This window comes from Oncorhynchus tshawytscha, linkage group LG26 (genome assembly GCF_018296145.1).
Source record: "Oncorhynchus tshawytscha isolate Ot180627B linkage group LG26, Otsh_v2.0, whole genome shotgun sequence".
In the NCBI taxonomy this organism is placed as follows: domain Eukaryota; kingdom Metazoa; phylum Chordata; class Actinopteri; order Salmoniformes; family Salmonidae; genus Oncorhynchus; species Oncorhynchus tshawytscha.
In genome coordinates, this window is record NC_056454.1 from 6,265,864 (window position 1) to 6,285,857 (window position 19,994).

General features: G+C 40.6%; 1 protein-coding gene across 1 annotated transcript in view; it reads right to left on the minus strand.

Moving 5' to 3' along the window:
- Window positions 1–261: 261 nt before the first annotated feature.
- The window catches only part of LOC112225094 (tomoregulin-2), a 142,382-nt gene continuing 122,649 nt past the window's right edge, over window positions 262–19,994 (minus strand). Inside the window, exons 6-10 of the mRNA XM_024388723.2 lie at window positions 18,925–19,073; window positions 16,071–16,130; window positions 15,571–15,697; window positions 9,754–9,912; window positions 262–923 (exon numbers count right to left, since the gene is read on the minus strand). Coding sequence (XP_024244491.1) covers window positions 827–923; window positions 9,754–9,912; window positions 15,571–15,697; window positions 16,071–16,130; window positions 18,925–19,073 — 592 coding nt within the window. The 3' untranslated portion in view covers window positions 262–826. The remainder of the gene's footprint in view (window positions 924–9,753; window positions 9,913–15,570; window positions 15,698–16,070; window positions 16,131–18,924; window positions 19,074–19,994) is intronic.

Here is a 19,994-nt window from a genome sequence, read left to right on the forward strand (position 1 = left end):
TATCCGCAATGTTCCACAATGTTGGAGTTCAGGTTTTCTTTTCTATCTGATAGTTAATTGATCAATTAATGTCACTGATTGCTGGGGAGTTTACCCACCTGTGGCCAACTATGATCGATAGATTCCAAAGTGAAGATCTGGAAATACACCTTTCATCTCAGACAAACCTACCCCACCGTTTCCTCTTGAGTGATGTTATCTTAACTGTAAATGTGAAAATGGACACCCAACAGCGATATTTTAAAGATGTGCCAAAGTTAGTTTCGTGATATAAATTATTTATTTACATTACAGAAAAAATACCCCACCAAGACAATGTAATAACTATTGGAAATAGATCAGTAATACATAACCAAATAGAGCTGTACTATAGTACCATAGTTTCCTCTCCGGTGACCTATACCACAGGTGCAAGGCATCACGTGTAGCCCCCCTCCCCCTCCCAACCCCCATTGCTTCTGCCCCTAAAAACAACCAACATCCCCCACGAACATCAGCTAACCCACTTCTATAGCCCCCTCCCCTCCCCCACAACCCAACACACCGACACTGTATCCTCACCCCCAAAGCCCATTGTTCAATGCCTCATCATTGGTGTCGGGGCGAAGCGCTGGTCTCCAGAAGGATGAAGTTGCCCCTAGATGCTGATCTAAGGTCAGTTTTGCGTTTCGTCCCCTCCCACTACCCAATCCTTTATAGTTCATTCAGGTTGGGATTGTAGGGAAGTACAAGAAGGGTGAAGCTGATCCTAGATCTGTGTCTACGGGGCAACTTGGACCTAGAGAGGAGCGGGTCTCAGGGTTTCCCCCATCACAGGGCGGCTCAGTCAGATGAGGCGGGTTGAGGCGCGCATGGTGTTCTCCGAGCTGTAGTGGGTGGCATTCTGCTTCTGCCGATTGACCCTGTTGCTCCGCGGGCACTTCCTGTCCAGACAGGAAGTGGAGTAGAGGAGAGAGAAAGGAGAGAGAGAGACAGAGAGAGAGGAGAGGAGGTATAACAACAAGAGAGAGAGAGAGAGAGCGAGAGAGCTGTAAGCCATTTTGTTTTATGTTCATTATCCAAGGGTTTAATGTTCATTATCCAAGGGTTTAATCCCAAAACACCGTTTTCTTTTCAAAATAAAGAAATAGTTCTGATTTATTGACCCTCCGTTGTTTTTATCTTTGGTTTGCTCATATACTTGAAGGGAAATCAACTTGTCAAAAAGGGAACTAAGTAGGGAAAAGGGCATTTAATTCCTTTGAGAAAAAAAAATGATAGCCTTCATTGCCACCTAGTGGTGTGGTCAATGATATGCAAGTACATAGAGAAAAGTCAGCAAATACAAGCTAACAAAATACACTGAACAAAAATATGAATGCAGCATGTAAATTGTTGGTCTCGTGTTTCGTAAGCTGAAATAAAAGATCCCAGACATTTTCCATATGCACAAAAAGCTTATGTCTCAATTTTTTGGGGCACAAATTTGTTTACATCCCTGGTTGTGAGCATTTCTCCTTTGCCAGGATAATCCATCTACCTGACATGTGTGGAATATCAAGAAGCTGATTAAACAGCACGGTCAATACACAGGTGCACCTTGTGCTAGGGACAATAAAAGGCCACTCTGGAATGTGCAGTTTAGTCACACAACACAATGCCAAAGATGTCTCAAGTTTTGAGGGAGTGTGCAGTTGGCATGCTGACTGCAGGAATTTCCACCAGAGCTGTTGCCAGAGAATTGAATGTTCCTTTATCTACCATAAGCAACCTCCAACGTCGTTTTAGAGAATTTGGCAGTACATCCAACTGCCTCACAACCGCAGATCACGTGAATGGCGTCCTGTGGGTGAGTGGTTTCCTCATGTCAACGTTGTGAACAGAATGCCCCATGGTGGCGGTGGGGTTATGGTATGGAAAGGTATAAGCTATGGAAAACTAACGCAATTGCATTTTATCGATGGCAATTTGAATGCACAGAGATACCGTGACGAGATCCTAAGGCCCATTGTCGTGCCAGTCATCCGCTGACATCACCTCATGTTACATCATCATAATGCACAGCCCCATGTCACAAGGATCTGCACCTGGAAGCTACAATTGTCCCAGTTCTTCCACGGCCTGCATCCTCACCAGACATGTCATATATTGAGCATGTTTGGGATGCTCTGGATCGACGTGTACGACAGTGTGTTCCAGTTTCCGTCAATACCCAGCAACTTCACACAGCCATTGAAGAGGAGTGGGACAACACTCCACAGCCCACAATCAATAGCCTGATCAACTCTATGTGAAGGTGATGTGTTGCGCTGCATGAGGCAAATGGGAGGTCACACCAGATTCTGACTGGTTTTCTGATCCACGCCCCTACTTTTTTTAAAGGTATCTGTGACCAACAGATGTATATCTGTATTCCCAGTCATGCGAAATCCTTAGATTAGGTCCTAATTAATTAATTTCAATTGAATGATTTCCTTATATAAACTGTAAGTCAGTAAAATCTTAGATATTGTTGCATGTTGGGCTTATATTTTTACCAGAGCACACATGTTCAATCCTTTATGGCTCAGTTGGTAGAGCATGGCGCTTGCACCGCCAGGGTTGTGGGTTCCATTCCTGGGGCCACCCATATGTAAAATGTATGCAAGCATGACTGTAAGTCGGCTAAAAGCTTATGCTAAATAGCATATATAAATAAATACGTTTAAGTGGTAGAAATCCGCTAAATTAATCACTCAAATAGTTTGATAAGAATGTAAAGGACAATGATCAATATAATGAATTATATTACAACTCCTGTTGATCTTCTACTACGTTGATACATATAAAATGGTTGGTACCTAAGTATAGAAAAGAGCTATTATGTTTGTATTCTAAATATTCTGTACCACATTATATAATTTGCATCTCTGACACTGTAAAACCAATGTACCTAGGGATTAATTATGCAAACCATTAAAAACAGAATTCACTATTTAACAGAAATGAGATGAAGCAGCCTGGAATGTGGATTTGGGGAGACTCTATTTCCATAATGAAGCACAAATTAGCCTATACACTTTGAACAAAAGGTGCTATAAATTAATGGTAATGTAGTATAGTACCTGAATGCAATATTTTCAAAATACATAGATTGGTCTTCGGCCTGTTCTTTTGAACACTTGGTATTTTTTGGTTTCCTTACCCTGTATGCAGTTTATTGACAACATATGACAGCAATCCATGCTTTGCTTAAGATTCCTTGGCACTGTTTCCACATGCTAATGCTTTAGCATTTGTGGCACAAATCGCATTCAAGTCATGGTTCAAATATTCTATTTTTTTGTGCATCATGTCCAAATCATACGAAAGTAACTAAAATTAATTGTGAAGGTAAACAAAGTCACTTATAGATGTTTTGAACATGATGCGTGAAAAATGCTAATATCGGTCTCATTACTTGAATGGGATTTGTGTCACAAATGCTAAAGAGTTAGCGTGAGGAAACATTGCCAGGGAAAACAAAGCATTGATTTCAGTTATATCTGCTGTCAGTGTAAGGAAACCCAATATATAATTTTGTAATTTGGGTGAACTATTTCTTTAAATTAAATGTGTGCATTTAGAGTAGTGGGGAAGTGTGAGGGCCTAATGTACTAATGTGAGCGAGTCGTAAAATGCATGCGTGACGTTTGCTACAGAAGCAATGTGAATTTGATTAAACTGCATTGAATTCAGAAGATAAATTAAAGTGAAAGTAAACTGACTGGACACAACCTCATAACTGTGCCTTCTGTAATTAACCTTCACAGTCAGACTATCTCTCTCTCTCTCTCGGCACATTGCCTGTCTTCTCTTGAGAGCCAGGTCTGCCTATGGCGGCCTTTCTCAATAGCAAGCCTTGCTCACTGAGTCTGTACGTACTCAAAATTTTCCTTAAATTTGGGTCAGTCACAGTGGTCAGGTATTTTGCCACTGTGTACTCTCTGTTTAGGGCCAAATAACATTCTAGTTTGCTCTGTTTTTTTGTTAGTTCTTTCCAATGTGTCAAGTAATTATCTTTTAGTTTTCTCATGATTTGGTTGGGTCTAATTGTGTCGCAGTCTTGGGGCTCTGTGAGGTCTGTTTGTGTTTGTGAACAGAGCCCTAGGACCAGCTTGCTTAGGGGACTCTTCTCAAGGTTCATCTCTCTGTAGGTAATGGCTTTGTTATGGAAAGTTTGAAGGCTTCCTTTTAAGTGGTTGTAGAATTTAACGGCTCTTTTCTGGATTTTGATAATTAGCGGGTATCGACCTAATTCTGCTCTTCATACATTATTTGGTGTTTTACATTTTTTGCAGAATTCTGCATGCAGAGTCTCAATTTGGTGTTTGTCTCATTTTGTGAATTCTTGGTTGGTGAGCGGACCCCAGACCTCACAACCATAAAGGGCAATGGGACGTGCAAGTTTTGTTTTTTGCCCTAACATTACACAGTTGATTCGATTAGCAAAGCTGGATGATTAGTTGATTATTTGAATCAGCTGTGTAGTGCTAGGGTGAAAAACAAAATGTTTACTCCTTGGGGTCCAGAGGACAGAGTTTGGGAAACCCTGCTCTTGGGCAATGGTGTCTAGATGGAATTTGTATTTGTGGTTCTGGCAACCATTTTTGGAACACCATTATTTTTGTCTTACTGAGATTTACTGTCAGTGCCCAGGTCTCACTGAATCTGTGCAGAAGATCTAGGTGCTGCTGTAGGCCCTCCTCGGTTGGGGATAGAAGCACCAGATCATCAGCAAACAGTAGACATAGCAAACAGTAGACATTTGACTTCGGATTCCAGTAAGGTGAGGCCGGGTGCTGCAGACTGTTCTAGTGCCCTCGTCAATTCGTTGATATATATACGTTGAAGAGGGTGGGACTTAAGCTGCATCCCTGTCTCACCCCACGGCCCTGTGGAAAGAAATGTGTGTTTTTTTTGGCAATTTTAACCGCACACTTGTTGTTTGTGTACATGGAATTTATAATGTCATATGATTTTCCCCCAACATCAATTTACATCAATTTGTATAGCAGACCCTAATGCCAAATTGAATCAAAAGCTTTTTTCAAATCAACAAAGCAGGAGAAGACTGTTTTGTTCTGGTTAGTTAGTTTGTCAAATAGGGTGTGTAGGGTGAATATGTGGTCTGTCGTACGGTAATTTGGAAAAAAGCCATTTTAACATTTGCTAAGTACATTGACTTCACTAAGGAAATGTACAGGTCTGCGGTTAATGATAATGCAGAGGATTTTCCCAAGTTTGCCTTTGAAGCATATCCCACAGTAGTAATTGGAGTCAAATTTGTGGATTGGGGTGATCAGTCCTTGGTTGCCAGAGCTAAGGATGATGTTAAAGAGTTTACGTATACCTAATTGGAATTTGTGGTCTGTATATTTTATAATTTAATTGAGGATACCATCAACACCACATGCCTTTTTGGGTTTGAAGGTTTGAAGGTTTGTATTTTGTCCTGTAGTTCATTCAATGTAATTGGAGAATCCAGTGGGTTCTGGTCTTTAATACTGTAGTTGATTCTAAGATTTGTATTTGATCGTGTATATGTTTTTGCTGTTTGTTCTTTGTTATAGGGCCAAAAAGATTGGAGAGGTGGTTTACCCATACATCTCCGTTCTGGATAGATAACTCTTCGTGTTGTTGTTTGTTTACTGTTTTCCAATTCTCCCAGAAGTGGTTAGAGTCAATTACATTGAGCTGATTTCTGATGTGCTGTACCTTCTTTTTCCATAGTGTATTTCTGTATTGTTTTAGTGATTCACCATAGTGATGGCGTATGCTCAAGTTTTCTGTGTCTCTATGTTTTTGGTTGGATAGGTTTCTCAAATTCATTCTTAGGTTTTTGCATTCTTCATCAAACCATTTGTCATTGTTATTAATTTTCTTTGGTTTTCTGTTTGACATTTTTTACTTGTTAGGGAAGCTGAGCGGTCAAATATACTGTTTAGATTTTCTGCTGCCAAGTTTACACCTTCACTATTACAGTATAACATTTTGTCCGGGAAGTCTAAAAGTGATTACATTTGGGGTGTCTAAATGTTTTTGGTAGGTTTCCACACTACTTTCCTTCCATCTATTGCATTTCTTTACATTATTCAGTTCCTTTGGCTTTGATGCCTCATAATTGACTATTGTTATGTTAAAGAAGACTGTGATTTTGCTGTGATCTGATAGGTGTGTCAGTGGGCTGACTGTGAATGCTCTGAGAGACTCTGGGTTGAGGTCAGTGATAAAATAGTCTACAGTACTACTACCAAGAGATGAGCTATAGGTATATCTAACCATAGGAGTCCCCTCGAAGCCTACCATTGACTATGTACATACCCAGCGTGTGACAGAGATGCAGGAGTTGTGACCCGTTTCGGTTGGTTATGTTGTCGTAGTTGTGCCTAAGGGGGCATATGGGCGAGGGAATGCTGTCACCTCCAATTAGATGTTTGTCCCCCTGTGTGCTGAGGGTGTCAGGTTCTTGTCCAGCTCTGGCATTAGGTTGCCACAGATTAGTACATGTCCCTGGGCCTGGAAATGATTGATTTTCCCCTCCAGGATGGAGAAGCTGTCTTCATTAAAGTATGGGGATTCTAGTGGGGGGATATAGGTAGCACACAGGAGGACATTTTATCGACATAACCCGAAAGCCCACTCAGCAAGGAAGAAGCCACTGCTCCAAAACCGCCATAAAAAAGCCAGACTATGGTTTGCAACTACATATGGGGACAAAGATCATACTTTTTTGAGAAATGTCCTCTGGTCTGATGAAACAAAAATAGAACTGTTTGGCCATAATGACCATCGTTATGTTTGGAGGAAAAAGGGGGAGGATAGCAAGCCAAAGAAACCATCCTAACTGTGAAGCACGGGGGTGGCAGCATCATGTTGTGGGGGTGCTTTGCTGCAGGAAGAACTGGTGCACTTAACAAAATAGAGGGAGGAAAATTATGTGGATATATTAAAGCAACATCTCAAGACGTCAGTCAGGAAGTTAAAGCTTGGTCGCAAATGGGTCCTCCAAATGGACAATAACCCCAAGCATACTTCCAAAGTTGTGGCAAAATCGCTTAAGGACAACAAAGTCAAGGTATTGGAGTGGCCATCACAAAGCCCTGACCTCAATCTTATAGAAAATTTGTAGGCAGAACTGAAAGAGCGTGTGCGAGCAAAGAAGCCAACAAACCTGACTCAGTTACACCAGCTCTGTCAGGAGAAATGGGCCAAAATTCACCCAACTTATTGTGGGAAGCTTGTGGAAGGCTACCCGAAACGTTTGACCCAAGTTAAACAATTGAAAGGCAATGCTACCAAATACTAATTGAGTGTATGTAAACTTCTGACCCACTGGAAATGTGAAAGAAATAGAAGTTTAAATAAATCATTCTCTTTGCCATTTCACATTCTTAAAATAAAGTGGCGATCCTAACTGACTTAAGACGGGGAATTTTTACTAGGATTACATTTCAAGAAATGAGAAAAACTGAGTTTAAATGTATTTGGCTAAGGTGTATGTAAACTTCCGACTGTGTGTCCTCAGTGGGTGTGGGTGGGTTGTCAGTTGGGCTATCAAGATTGCTGACAGGGGGGGTGTTCAGAGGGGGTGGGATCTCCTGGGCTTGGGGTTCTTCATTTGTCTGTCCTGCGGTGATGTCGAGGCTATGGTCAGGGTCTGAGGTGGGCTGTTCTGCTGGCTTTTCTGCGGGGGTGGCCAGGTGTCTAATGGTTTGTTCTCTGTCACACGTCATTGTTTTCACCTTCTCCTCGAGCACTTTCACTTTCTCCTCTAGTGCTCTGTTCTTTTCCTGCTCCTTCTCCTATTGATGTTGTCTCACCACCTCCAGCTCTCCAGGTCTGGTGGGGGTGTTGTTGAGCTGGCCTATTTGTTGTGCTGACTGGAGTGTGTTCACCTGCTGTTCCAGCTCCACCTGCCTTACCTACAACTGGGTGAATGTATCCTTCACTTCAATGAGGTAGTAGTTCTCTGTGCTGGGAGGTTGACTTTCTGATTGGGATTGCTCGTCTGTGGGGTTGTATAATGAACAGGTCTGGTCTGACACGCTCGGACCTGGGGTATCTTTCTATAGAGAGAGCTTATCCTGCTAAGCTATCTCTTTGATTGAGTGAAAGTCCAGCTGAAACTGTTTGGGGTTGCTCTGTACCATTACTGTTCCAGACTTGAACAGGTTGACATTGGCTGACTCGTTGTCTAATATCCTAATATCCTGAGTTTCCACCCATCGATAACACCACCCCCTCTTAACAGAGGGGTAGTGTGTTAACATAGCATTGTGCCATGCCAAGGGATGGTCTGTGTGGAAGATTAAGTTGCTTATGTTCCCATTTTTATATTAGTAATCAAAAAGTGTCTCTTGTTTTTCCATAAGGAGCTTATTTTTGTACTCTTTTCGTGCCTAATAATTTTTTACATCCAGAGCGCACTGTATTGTAATGACCTCTGAACATCAGGAAGGGACTTCAAAGGCGGGGTAGGCTGTGAAACTCTCCTGCCATTGTTAGGCTCAAGGGCTTTGACACCTCTCATTTCACACCTCAGTGCTAATTGAAATTGCAGTCAGATACGTTCTGTCCTAGCAAGCTTGGTAGCCTTAACTTAGCATTCAGTCCTTATAAAGTAAAATATATCATTGTAATGTATTTTCTTCTTGACTTTAAACGTGGCTTCAGACTAAACATTACTTACTCAGTTCCAGGTTGGATGGTGTTTTCAGGTTTATGTTGTTTGTTTGCCAGAGCATTTGCTGTAAAGCTTGGAAATCTTTGGTCGTAGGAATCCTTCCAGGTAATTTTGTCCAAAATCGGGGTTGTAGGTTTGTAGTTTTGATTTGGAGTGAACGGTTAAAAAAATCCAAGTTTATCTAACTCTAAATCAATCTTTTTGTAAAAACATGCTGAAAAATGCGGGAGCTCATCTCTCGCTCTCTCTTTCTCTCTCTCTCTCTGTCCCTCTCTCTCCCTGTCATCTTGATTTCTCTCTCTCTGTCTCTCTCTCGTTTCATCTTGGTTATAGCTTTAAAAAAAAAACTTTATTAAGTGTCATGTCTTGCATAGGTCAAGATGACCTTTCCACGTTCCCTCCGCAACACCAGAACGTATGATGCACTACCTCTCATCATGACATCCCCAATGTGGAAAATGGATCTCTGTTTGTGTATGTAGTCCTCTGTAGAAGTGGGTGTCAACGCACACACAGTGCCTTCAGAAAGTTTTCACACCCCTTGACTTTTTACACATTTTGTTGTGTTACAGCCTGAATTTAAAATGGATTAAATTCAGATTTTTGGTCACTGGCCTACACACAATACCCCATAATGTCAAAGTGGAATTATGTTTTTCAAACATGCGGACTAAAACCTCCCTTTGTCTGTGTTAATCTCTGCACGCTCAACCCAACACCTCACGGTTCACCACAGTGTGTATGCACAGCATGTGAGAGTTTACACATATTGTTGCGTAATGTAGTGGTTCTCAACCTCCAATCTAATTTTGCTCTGCCCAAAGTACCCCCTTGTGTGAACCTGATCATTAGGCCAATGTTCTTATGGGTCTTTCAAAGTACCACCTGTGGCTAGCCTAGGTACCCCAAGGGTACAACCTTAGGTTGAGAAGCACTGGCATAATGCATATGCTTGCTCACACAAGTTTGTGTATGTGTGTGTGTTGATTGCACAATGTGTATGTGTGCTTGTATGCGTGTACCTGCATGTGTGTACTGTGTGTGTATGCATGTTTGTGTGTGTGTCCTACCTGGTAATACAGAGCACTACCACACAGATGATGGCCACCTGCAGAGCTCCGATGATGGAGGCGATGAGGACGTAGCGCAGCTTGCCAGAGCCGGGGACCACGTAGAGCACATTGTACTCCTTAGTTTCACACTGGGGCCCGCTGAAGCCTGAGTGACAGCTGACAGACACTCACACACACACACACAAACAAACAAAGAAACAAACACACACACACAAATAAGCACATACACAAAGGTTGATGTTAGTTTGTGTACATGATACATGTGTGGTGTTTGTGTTTGCATTTGAGGTCACCACAGTGTACAGGCTAATGTGTGTCTTTAAATTAGTGCTTGAAGTAACTGTACGTGTGCATTATATCTGAATGCGGTAGTTGTGAGTATGTGTGTTGGGGGGGGGCTAAAAGCGGTATATTTTATTTAATCAGTATGTCCATCTCTCCAAATCTCTCTTTCTTTGGGGAGGTTGTTATCCACCAACACCTGCATCCCCCTGCTCTGTACACACACACACACCACACACACACACACACACACACACACACACACACACACACACACACACACACACACACACACACACACACACACACACACACACACACACACACACACACACACTTCTCAGTGGGTCATTTCTCAGTGGGACACATGAGGGTGAGCGAAAGTCAGACTACTCTTTTATCCCCTCAACCTTAGCTATTTCTCTCTCGCTCCTTCTCTTATATCTTCTCTCTCTCACCTCTCTTCACTCGCTCCCTTCTATTTCCACCTCTCCTTTACTCAACCTTACCATCTCCCTCCCACTCCCTTTTCTCTTTCCTCACATATCTTTCATCATGATGCAGTGGACAGGTGTACTGAGAGCAAACTCTCTGTCCGCTCACAGTTATTCCAATGGAGAAGGATGAAGTGGTCCGTAGACACTGATATAAGATCAGTTTGGCAATTTTCTCCTTAATAGTTAAGATTAGGAATTGTCATTTGTATACACTGATCCTCGATCAGAGGTAAAAGATCAACTTCTACCTCAAACCTTGAACAGGGGCAGTATTTATCAAACATCTCAAAGTAGAAGTGCTGATCGAGGATCAGTTCCCCCCTGTCCATGCAATCACAAAACTGATCCTAAATCAACACTCCCATTCATCAAAACACTACCTCCTCCATACAGCTGGTGGTGCCAGAGACCTTCCCCTATTTTTCCCATTCAACTATCACCACTATTCACTATGCAGGGCATGTAGGCTTGAAGAGCTAGGGGGTAGAGCCATGTTTCTGTGAGGGGAGATGAGAAGAGGCTAAAGCCCTGTGGCTGTGACAGCAGCACAATCCTACTGACCCCACAGGTTAATGGGCTTGGTCTGGCCATGGGCCTATTACTCACCCAGAGGGCTGGACGGGGCACAGGTGATCAGGGGTGTATGTGTGTGGGGAGGGAGGGGGGTTTCTGTGTGGGTTAGTAATTATAGGTATATGTCTTGTGTGTGTATGTGTCAGCATGTGTGTGTGTGTAGGTGGTGGGGGGTGAGGTTGTGTGTGTGTCACTATCAGTGTTGGGGGTAATGCATTACAAAGTAATATGTTACACTAATAATATGACATTTTGCGGTAATTAGTAATATAACATAATATTATATAATAATAATATATAATAATATTACAGTTACTGATCAAAGATAGGTCATCGTTACTTTGTTTCTTTTGTTATCATTCCCTTCCTATTACAGATTCAAATATTTTTGTCCTGAGTGACGTCCTCTCACCAAGTTCCTGTTTACGCACGCACTACTACTATACTACTAACTGCTTTAGTCAGGGAGATGAAAAATGTCAGAAGCGTCTAAAACATTGAGTTTCTCAGCATGGAAGTAGTATTAGTTAAATAAAGGTTAAATAAAAAATTAAATAAAAAGTACTCCCATTACTTTGATTTGGAACGAGAACAAAATGACGAGAATAACTGTAAAATGTAAGCTGTGTCCAGGCAATAAACACCTCTCCACTGCTAGAAATACAAATTCCAATCTCTTGAAGCACCTGCAAAAGCAACATGTCAACACAAAAACTCATAGAGAAAGAGCCCTGAGGCCTGACTACTGCTGCTAAAGATGACTGTAGGCCTACCTCATCGAAAAACAACCTAGGCTACATTTTAATCTTTCAGGAAGACAGCCTGTAACCCAGGGAGAGCTGAACAAGCTTGTGGCTGGGTATGTAGTGGAGGAAACCTTGAATTACATAAAGGACAGAAAATACCCCCCCCAGCCAAACCCTCACCTAACCCGAAAGACACGTGGCCAATTGTGTGCTGCCCTATGGGTCTCCTGGTCACAGCCGGTTGTGACACAGCCTGGGTTCGAACCCCAAAAGCCCCAAAAGACTGCTTTTCATCTATTCAGATGCCCAGATATTTGTAAGCAGGGACACAATCAATATGGACACCGACCAAAGAACATAATTAAATCATCAGTTATTTTTATGCACTCTAGAGAACAAAATATACCTATTTTTACCTGTATTCAATACAAATTTCAGGTCAATAAAGTTTTTCTGTAATACAATGAAGGTAACCGTGGGGCAATAGCATACACAACAGTACCTGGCATATAAATGCAGGTTACAGTTTTTTACAGACATGTAAACAGTAAAAAGTACAGGACAGGACCAAAAATCGACCCCTGCAGGACGGACACCTTTCGTAATATCCAGGAAACATGATTTAACAACATTTAACAACATCAGTACATACACATTGAGTTCTATCTGTCAAGTAATTTTTTTACCATTTACATGCAGCCTAGACCAATTGAGGAAAGGCTCTGAATTAGCAATGAGTGATCAACAGTATCGATAGTCTTTGACAGGTCAATGAAGACGGCAGCACAATATTGCTTTTTATCCATACAGTTAACCACATCAACCACAACTAGGAATGCAGCAGTGAGTGCTATGACCTGGACTAAAACCAGACTGATGTACATTTAGAATACATACATAGGGCCACCAGCTTTGTCAAGGGGGGGTACATGGGCCGCCTTCCAAACCTTGGGGATAGTGCCAGATGTAACCGTAAAAAATATGGGTTAATGATTCAGCAATCAGGGGGGCAGAGAGGTGCAGCAAAAATGGATAAAGCATATCAGCCCCAGTGGATTTTCTTTGCATCAAGGCATCTAGCACATCACAGATAGTAAATTGTTCAAATTAAAACAAAGATTCACTAGAAGATGACGGGTTAACCGTCGAGTCAGCTTGAGGCTGGCAGAGGGAAGAGCAGTCGATTGACTAACCAGGGTCAATTAAACCACTGTTTTCCTCAAATAAAAAGCCTGCCGAGATAAAATTATGATTAAAAGCATCACTTATTCCATTATTCTCAGTTATGATGCCAGAGTCAGACAGAACTTGCTTTGCCAGGGGAAGAAGAGGAATGTGTCCACTTCACTGCATTTACTGTTTTCCAAAATCTAGAAGGATCACCAGCAGAGTCATAGATAGAGCTTAAAAATGAGCTTGATTTAGCTTTCTTAATCGAGATAGTACATCTGTTTCTCAATTGTCTGAAAGATCGCCAGTCCACTATAGTCAGTTTTCCTTGCTTTGACCAAGGCCTGATTTCCCATCTGAATGAGCTCAGATAGCTCAAAAGAAAACCAAGGGTTAGATCTATCTTTCACTCTGAATTGTTTAAAAGGAGCGTGTTTATCTGCCAGAGAAATATATATGGAGGAGAAATGTTCTAGAGCCAACTCAAGATCAGGAATACAGGAGATAGTGGCTAAATCAGAGTGGAACATGTCATGTAGAAACCCTTGAGGAGAAAACTTTTTAAAATGTCTCTTCTTAACTTAATTAAACAAGGATTAGTATTTTGCTGTTTCATATCTCTAATACATACTATGGGACAATGATCACTGAGATATATGCTAACACTCCACTAGAGAAATATTGATGAGGGTTATTAGCAGTGGTGTAAAATAAAATAATTAAGTAAAAAACTTGAACCCTCCTGTTGTGTTCGTTTCATGTTTTTTAATTCTGAGTTCCCGGTCCAAAATGACCGCCCCATTATAGCTGATTATAAATCCATAATAATACACATATTATCACCTAATGTTGTGTTAGATCTTTTTATCAACTTAAGTTCTTGTGAATATTACAAGTTTTGAACTTCTATTTTGCTATTTATGACCTGTAGGCCTCATTGTCCTGAGCTCATGCAACTCATCTGAGTAAAAAAAAGCATAATGTATGGATTATTTTGACTAATGTATGGATTATTTTGACAAATACTCAGGTGAAACATATTGAGTTACTTATCACAGACTACTTGTGTCAAAGTTTAACAAGGACTCTCCTCACCAGTGTCATGATCAAAGATATGATCAAGAGCCTCACATACAGTATATCGTTTATTATCATTATGTCATTATGCTCATTATGCTGCCACAGAATAAATTGTAAGCAAGGCCTTAAAAAAGCTTTATATACCAGAGCTGTGAGAAAAGTTCTATATATTATTGAAACAATGTTGCGATTGTTTGTGAGAATGCCAACAGGTGTGGTTCCCGTGGGGGAAAGATTCTATTGGGGAAAGGTTCCCTTGGGGGTTCACAAGAAGGGAGTGAGGTGTGTGTGTGTGTGTGTGTGTGTGTGTGTGTGTGTGTGTGTGTTTGTGTGTGTGTGTGCGCGTGTGGTCAAACACACATGCATGTGGGGATGTTGGGATCTGGGAGAGGAAGTGTGTCCATCTGATGAACAGAGATGTGCCTGAACTCAATTTTATACACTAATTGTAGTCTCACCCATTAATTTCTAATGACCGGTCATTTTTGACCGGGAACACCACGGGTGTACAAAAGTTAAATAAAACACCCAAAATGTAATGAAAATAATTTTAAATGATTCTAAATGTATTTTGTGTGGTCAGATGCCCTGTGTGGACAAAGTCATGGAACCTTATGACAATCAGATTAAAATAATAATAACTTTTTAGAGAGAAAACTTGTAAATCGGTCCAATTTGACCGGAACACAGCAGGAGGGTGAAAGTACTACTTAAGTGAGGACAACTCTGAGGACAAAAAATGTGTTAAACACTCGGATATATCACCAATAGCATCAACCATGGCAGCAGAGGGGCGGTAAATCCCAGTAACAAATACATGTTTATTCTGGTTTATGGACACATCTACAACCAGGAGCTCAAATTTCTTGGGAACAGAAATATTTAAAGATTGAGACGCCAATGGAATTAGATTTTACATATATTGCCACTCTTCCGCCTTTCTGTAATCTGCCACATCTAACTACATTATAATAATTTACTTCAATGTCTTTATCAAATACAGTACCATTTCACCATGTTTCCCAGAGAACCAGAATGTTAGGACACAAGTCCTGTACCCAAATATCAATTGTATCCATTTTTTAAATCCTACTTCACACATTTAGGTGCATTAGGCCAAGCCCCCTACGATATTTTAAGTCAGGTATTCACGATAATCCCTGCAAACTGCCATGACGACATAATGCCATAATTCCATTTCAACAAATATTCTCACTAAATTAATGTTTTCAATGAAAACATGTTGTTAATCTTTTCTAATATGTTGGCAACCATTTAAAAAAAAGCTTAGCCTTGGGCCTAAGATCAGCCCTAAGTAGGGAATTATCACGCGATAATCTCCGGGTTCTCATGCCTTATTGCTTAAATATCTAACTTTTTTGGAGTAACGACCCCAACACTGGTCACTATGTACTGGGATGTGTGTCCACACATATGCGTCCGTGTGTAGGCCTGTGTGTGCATACCTGCAGGATGGCACAGACAGTATGTTGGGATATTCACACTCTCCGTGGACACAGTAGTTCTTGTAGTGCTCAGGACAGGGGATGTACAAGCCTATGGCCACCTCTCCTCTCTGGTCCGGCTTCTCTTCTACACACGCACACAGCACAGAATAACTGAAGGTTAGGGATAAAAATGATAGGATTGAAAGGGTAAAGGTGAGTGTCAGTAATTTAGCATAATAGCGTAACTGCTGTTGATCTGATTAAAAGCTGTGTAAATTACATTTATCCACCACTGACATCCCTGATGCTAATAGTCGGCATGTTATTCAATTTGGCCTGCGTCCCAAATGGCACCTTTTTCCCTATATAGTGCATTACTTTGACCAGAGTCATATTGGCCCTTGTCAAAAGGACACACATTAAACTGTCTGCCATTGTTCACGTCATTCATGGATCTGACACACACACACACACACACACACACACACACACACACACACACACACTTTACCACCTACCTGAGTAATCTTTCCTGGCATAGTGTCCGTCTCCGGCTTTGGTCCCTGTCATGATGTCACCTGAGAAGGCACAGTCATAATACAGTCTAAGTAGGATTGCTGATCTAGGATCAGGTCCCCGCTGTCTATTTTTATTCATTGTGATCTAACAGGCCAAACTGATCCAAGTTCAGCACTCTGTGAGCCTTGCTAGGGACAAAATTACAGTTCAAAACACAAAACTGACCTTGAACCAGTAGCTAGGGTAGGACAGTACCTCACTTAGGAGTTAAATTATCTCATCTTTGAGAGTATCATGTGGATTACAATATTTAGGACAACGTTTAAGGATTAAAAGACAAATTATTATAATAATAAATATCCTCTGAGCACTCTATTAAACAAAATAAAAGGAATAACAAACAATTAAAAGATAACAAAACAACATAATATATAGATTTATTTATAGTATATGTGTTATAGGGATCATGATTTATCTTATGCAAATTATCCAAACCATTTAATGGTCAGTTGATTATTGCAATACAAACCTCAATACAATTTAATTATACCTTTATTGATCCATTTGATGGGTTTCATTCCAAAACGCAATATTTGCATTTCGGAAATGTTGGTAAATTGATATTGATTAAAGACACATCTTGTGAAAGTGATAGAGCTATTATTTTTTCATCTTACGATGACATGAAATATACTAAATGACCAAAAAGTATGTGAACACCTGCTCGTAGAACATCTCATCCCAAAATCTGAGCATTAATATGGAGTTGGTCCCTCCATTGCTGCTGTAACTGCCTCCATTCTTCTACGAAGGCTTGTAGGGACTTGCTGCGGGGACTTGCTTCCATTCAGCCATAAGAGCATTAGTGAGGTCGGGCATTGATGTTGGGCGATTAGGCCTGGCTCGCAGTCGGCGTTCCAATTCATCCAAAGGAGCTTGGTGGGGTTGAGGTCAGGGCTCTGTGCAGGCCAGTCAAGTTCTTCCACACCGATCTAGACAAACCATTTCTGTATGGACCTCATTTTGTACACTGAAGCATTGTCATGCTGAAACAGGAATGGGCCTTCCCCAAAAAGTTGGAAGCACAGAATTGTCTAGAATGTCATTGTATGCTGTAATGTTAAGATTTCCCTTCACTAGAACTAAGGGGCTTAGCCAGAACCATGAAAAAAAGCCCCAGACCATTATTCCTCCACCACCAAACTTTACAGTTGGCACTATGCCTTAGGGCAGGTAGCATTCTCCTGGAATCCGCCAAATGCAGATATTTTATTTTACAACCCATTCTACTGCCAATATATGTCTATGGAGATTGCATGGCATTGTGCTCAATTTTATACACCAGTCAGCAACGGTTCTGGCTGAAATAGCCGAATCCACTATTTGAAGGGGTACCCACATACTTTTGTATATATAGTGTATATTGCAAGGTAATTTTATTTTAGAGAGACTAATAATCATGTTTTGTGACAACACGCTATACAGTATATTCACCCCAAACAACAGAAACCCAATAGAAAAAATATCCCAATTAGGTTTTAAACAGTAACGCTACATGTAATTAAGTATCAATACATACATAAATATAAAAATAATCCATTAGTTTCAACTATATTGTGCAAATATCACATAGACATTGTATCCAGAGGATGAACAATGAATACAATGTGGGTTTTATTTTTTGGACATTTAACATTGAAGCAACTTTTGAAACATTTTATGGTGGTTTTACAGATTTTTTCGATAGGTTAAATCAAGGGAAGATTTTTTTGTTTGATTATATACATGTTAGGGGAGGATTTAACGTGCAATAAGGGCATTGAAAAGTCTGTCACAATTCATTTCCCGGTCAAGGATGGATTGATTCTTATTGTCGTAGTGACACAGCCCACTGTTTGCAGCCTCCCTGTGTTGGCAGCCAGTAGCCTATTAAGGTTACATCGTGTGGGAAAACATTTAGAGAAACCTAACTTATGACTGAACAGACAAATATAATGGAAATTATTTGCCTAATGACTCAGTTTTGCGCCTGAGGCAAAAACCATATAGGACGTTCCATCCATCTGGACAGTGGATATAGCCAGCCATATATACTTAGAGAGTTGGCCCAACTTTCAGAATTTTGATTGTAGATCAGTTACATAGTCTTTTTTAATATTCCCAATGTAAATGAATGTTTAAGTGCCATGTAAATGGATCATAATGTTCATTCTGTTAATCAGAGCTAACATGGCTGCCATTGAATGTTGTAGTGTCATGTTAATGCATCAATATGCAGAAGCCTCAAAAAGTATGAGAACAGCCATAACTCATACACATAGAATAGGACCCATGAGCCTTCATTTCAGATGACATAATGCAAATGTGAAAAATATGGAATCAAACCCTTCATTTGCAATGAAAATCTAACAAATGTTGCTGTCACAGAACCCAACCACAGTGCCAAAGCTTCATTATATGAATTGGGTTCTAAGACATAATGATGGTGTTTTGTTGATGTGGTTGTGTTGTATTGCTTTGCACTGGATCAATTGTTGGACAAAAGAAAATTACAAAGGCCCCAATTGCTGATAAAGAATATTAACATTATATTCAAGGACAGGCATGTTTCCATGTCAATATTCTGCAAGGAGGTTTTGATGGTTGTAAGGAGTTTGAAACTTCCAATATAGCACACATTTTATATTTGCAATTGATTGGTCGCCTAAATTACCAAATATTAATGTAATTTAAAATGCATTGAATATTAATGGGGCCTATATTACTAAATATTAACGTAGAAAGAGGAGAAGGGAGAAGAAGAAGAAAGAGATACAGAAATACGTTTCGTATACCGTAGTAGCTATATCTCACCTTGGCAGTGGCCCAGGTATTTGACCTCGATCCGCTCCTGCTTCTGACACGACTCCTCCTTCACCTGGCAGGGGTTGTCATAGGAATGGCCATCTGAGGCGCAAACTGGGTTGAAGCTGATGTGGGAGCAGTCGATGTTACACACACACCTATTGCAAAGGATGGTGGGACACATCAGTAGTGGTCACACCAAAAAAATAATAGAGTGATAGAGAACTGGAGTTCTTCAGGATTTGTCATTCAGTGAATCAGCACCTGTTGTAGAGTGTAGTCTATTGTATTTATTTTATCACATGTTGTGTGTGTGTGTGTGTGTGTGTGTGTGTGTGTGTGTGTGTGTGTGTGTGTGTGTGTGTGTGTGTGTGTGTGTGTGTGTGTGTGTGTGTGTGGGGTGGGGTGTGGGTGGGTGGGTGTAGGTGTTTGTGTTTTTGCTTTATGTGCACGATTCAACTTGTTTCTTTTTGGTGGATACTGCCTGTTTTGTTTACCATTTTGTCCATGAATTTCACTTTATATCTCAGTCGGAAAGTCTCGATGTGCATCTGAGTGTGTAGTGTGTGTGTGTGTGGGGGTGTACAAGTACAGTACCAGTCTAAAGTTTGAACATACCTACTCATTCCAGGGTTTTTCTTCATTTTTACTATTTTCTACATTGTAGAATAATAGTCAGGACATCAAAACTATGAAATAACACATATGGAATTCTTGAGAGAATGCCAAGAGTGTGCAAAGCTGGCATCAAGGCAAAGGGTGGCTACTTTGAAGAATCTAAAATATAAATATAAAAAAAACATAAACAACACTTTTTTGGTTACTACATGATTCCATGTGTTCTTTCATAGTTTTCATGTCTTCACTATTATTCTACAGAGTAGAATACAGTAAAAATAAAGAAAAACCCGGAAATGAGTAGGTGTGTTCAAACTTTTGACTGATACTGTATGTATGTATGTGAATATGTGCATAACTGACCGACTTACTGATTGTCTGACTGACTGTGTGTGTGTGTGCGGTCTTCATTGAAACGACAGTGTGTGAGAATGTGTGCGCATGAGTTAGCGTGTGTGTGT